The 2120-nt window shown below is 36.3% G+C and overlaps 1 protein-coding gene across 1 annotated transcript; it reads right to left on the reverse strand.

Moving 5' to 3' along the window:
- Positions 1-422: 422 nt before the first annotated feature.
- LOC143550431 (NADPH HC-toxin reductase 1-like) lies at positions 423-1878 on the reverse strand. Its single transcript, XM_077041075.1, has 5 exons — positions 1809-1878; positions 1578-1744; positions 1175-1387; positions 708-1081; positions 423-620 (listed from the first exon to the last, which is right to left on the reverse strand). Exons 1-5 carry the CDS (start codon positions 1876-1878, stop codon positions 485-487), a joined length of 960 nt encoding a protein of 319 aa, XP_076897190.1. The 3' UTR covers positions 423-484.
- Positions 1879-2120: the final 242 nt, after the last annotated feature.

Below are 2120 nucleotides of genomic sequence, written 5' to 3' on the forward strand. Positions count from 1 at the left end.
TGCACAAAAGATGTGTGCTCGACGAACATCATCGATATGAATAATCGGAATTTTCCCTAGCAATTCTTCTAGGTACCTTAGTTGTTGATATTGTGCGGCATTGTTGGAAATTTGGGATATTGACGCCAACACACTGGTTGAGGGGTACGGTAGATATCCTCCACCACCCACCACCCCGCAACCTAATGTCACTTGGGACGTCACCTTCGTGGCTTTGGCAAATTTCTTTACCTTGACTTCATCTTCTTCTGAATCGTTAATTTCTTTATAAAAATAAAAAAGTGGACGTGTATAAAATCAATGTTGAAGTATTTGGAAGTGAAAGTGTGTAATTGTATGTAAAAATTACAAGAAGATGATTGCTTAAAAAAAAAAAAAAAAAATTCAAACCGCTACTAGCTACTGGGGAATTCGCTATGTAGAAATCCTTTATTGAACATAACATGCACGTGTAAAAGCTTATACAACTATTCATTAGTTATTTCTAGATAAGTCCTGATCCCTTTGCACATTCAAGACAATCATCTAGGATCATGTTGGTACTATATTTGTAAACAAAACCTTTATCCTCTAGCTTCTTAGATCCCCATTTGATTTCTCTTCCATTTTCTTCCAAAAACCTGAAACGAAAATACATGATAACACAACATATTAACATTTATTATGTCATTTGTTTATTTCCTAACTAGCGTTATTTTAACACTTACTCTTCGTTCAAATGCGGGTAGGCTTTCTGATAATACTTTGCAATTTCTGCACTTGTTACATACGAGCTAGCACATAAGAACCTTCCATTAACGGATGGTGTCTCGGCACAAAAAATATGCGCCTGGCAAACATCGTCGATGTGAATGATCGGGATTTTCCCTAGCAATTCTTCTAGGTACCTTAGTGATTGGTAATTTATGGCGTTATTGGCAATTTGTGATAGGAACACCAATGTAGTGACTGAAGCGTATGGCAGACATCCTCGACCGCCCACAAGCCCACAACCTAACGTCACCAACTCCAACTCGTTTGCTTTCTGTTCCCCAAATTTCAATATTTCTTGCTCTGATTTTGTTTTGGAGTTCGTATAGTACTGCGGAAAACATCACCAAAAAAGTTACAAACATAAGAAGTGAATTAAGAACTAATTAAGTACACACAAAACCAATAAAATTAGATATAAAACCTCTAAGAAATCATTCGCATAAGGGACTTTGAGATGAGGGGATGTCCAACAACTTTCATCTATCATGATCTTATAACCGCTCTCGTCATCTTTTAAAGGCGAAGCTGCAACAACTGAAGCAGTATAGATGAGACGCTTTACTGTCCCCGTCTGTACGCAAGCATCAATGATCTTTTTCACCCCATTAACAGCCGCCTCAACGGTATTATCGCACTGTAGTTACACACAGTTATAATAATGTATCATTATTGTAAGCCTTAAATCGAAAATTGTCATTTAACCTATTGAGAACTTTGAGTGTTTGCAAACTCTAGAAAATTATTGAGAAATTGACACTTAAACTATTGATTAATTGTAAATTCAAGAATCTTGATTATTTGTCAAAAATTCAATAAACTAGCACCTTATAGCCAGTAGTGTGTATCAGGGGGGTTGCAACATGGAAAACAAAGACACAACCCTCTATCGCCTTCTCGAACTCTTCTGGCTTGTAAATATCAGCTTCAAACAAATGAAGCCTTTCTTCAGCAAATGGGAAACTTTTCAAAAGTCCCACCTTTGATTCATTACCTACAATGAAAATCATATCAATTGAATAAGAGGGTATCTTACCCTTATCTTTCAACTTATTTACCTACGCAGATAACAAGAGGGAAAATGACCAAAATGTCTATTTGACCTGTTATAGCTAACAAAATTCCCATTTAACGAGTTTTTTTTCCAATAATGTCCACCTTTAATCTCACCGAACATCCGAACCACACACTTTTTAATCATTAGCCGACCAGACTTGCAACCCACAAGATTTTGCCACGTGACATAAACTGTTGGGTTGATAGTTTTTTTTAACCCGTCTTCGTAGCACCAATAATCTATTTTGCTTCCGACTATAATTTTTATGCTTTTGACAAGTTTTATTGGACAAGTGACATAATCTTTTTGGTTG

The sequence above is a fragment of the Bidens hawaiensis genome, unplaced genomic scaffold (genome assembly GCF_021521415.1).
Source record: "Bidens hawaiensis isolate Kalapana, Puna unplaced genomic scaffold, B.hawaiensis_p1.1 tig00016041_1, whole genome shotgun sequence".
NCBI classification, from domain to species: Eukaryota; Viridiplantae; Streptophyta; class Magnoliopsida; order Asterales; family Asteraceae; genus Bidens; species Bidens hawaiensis.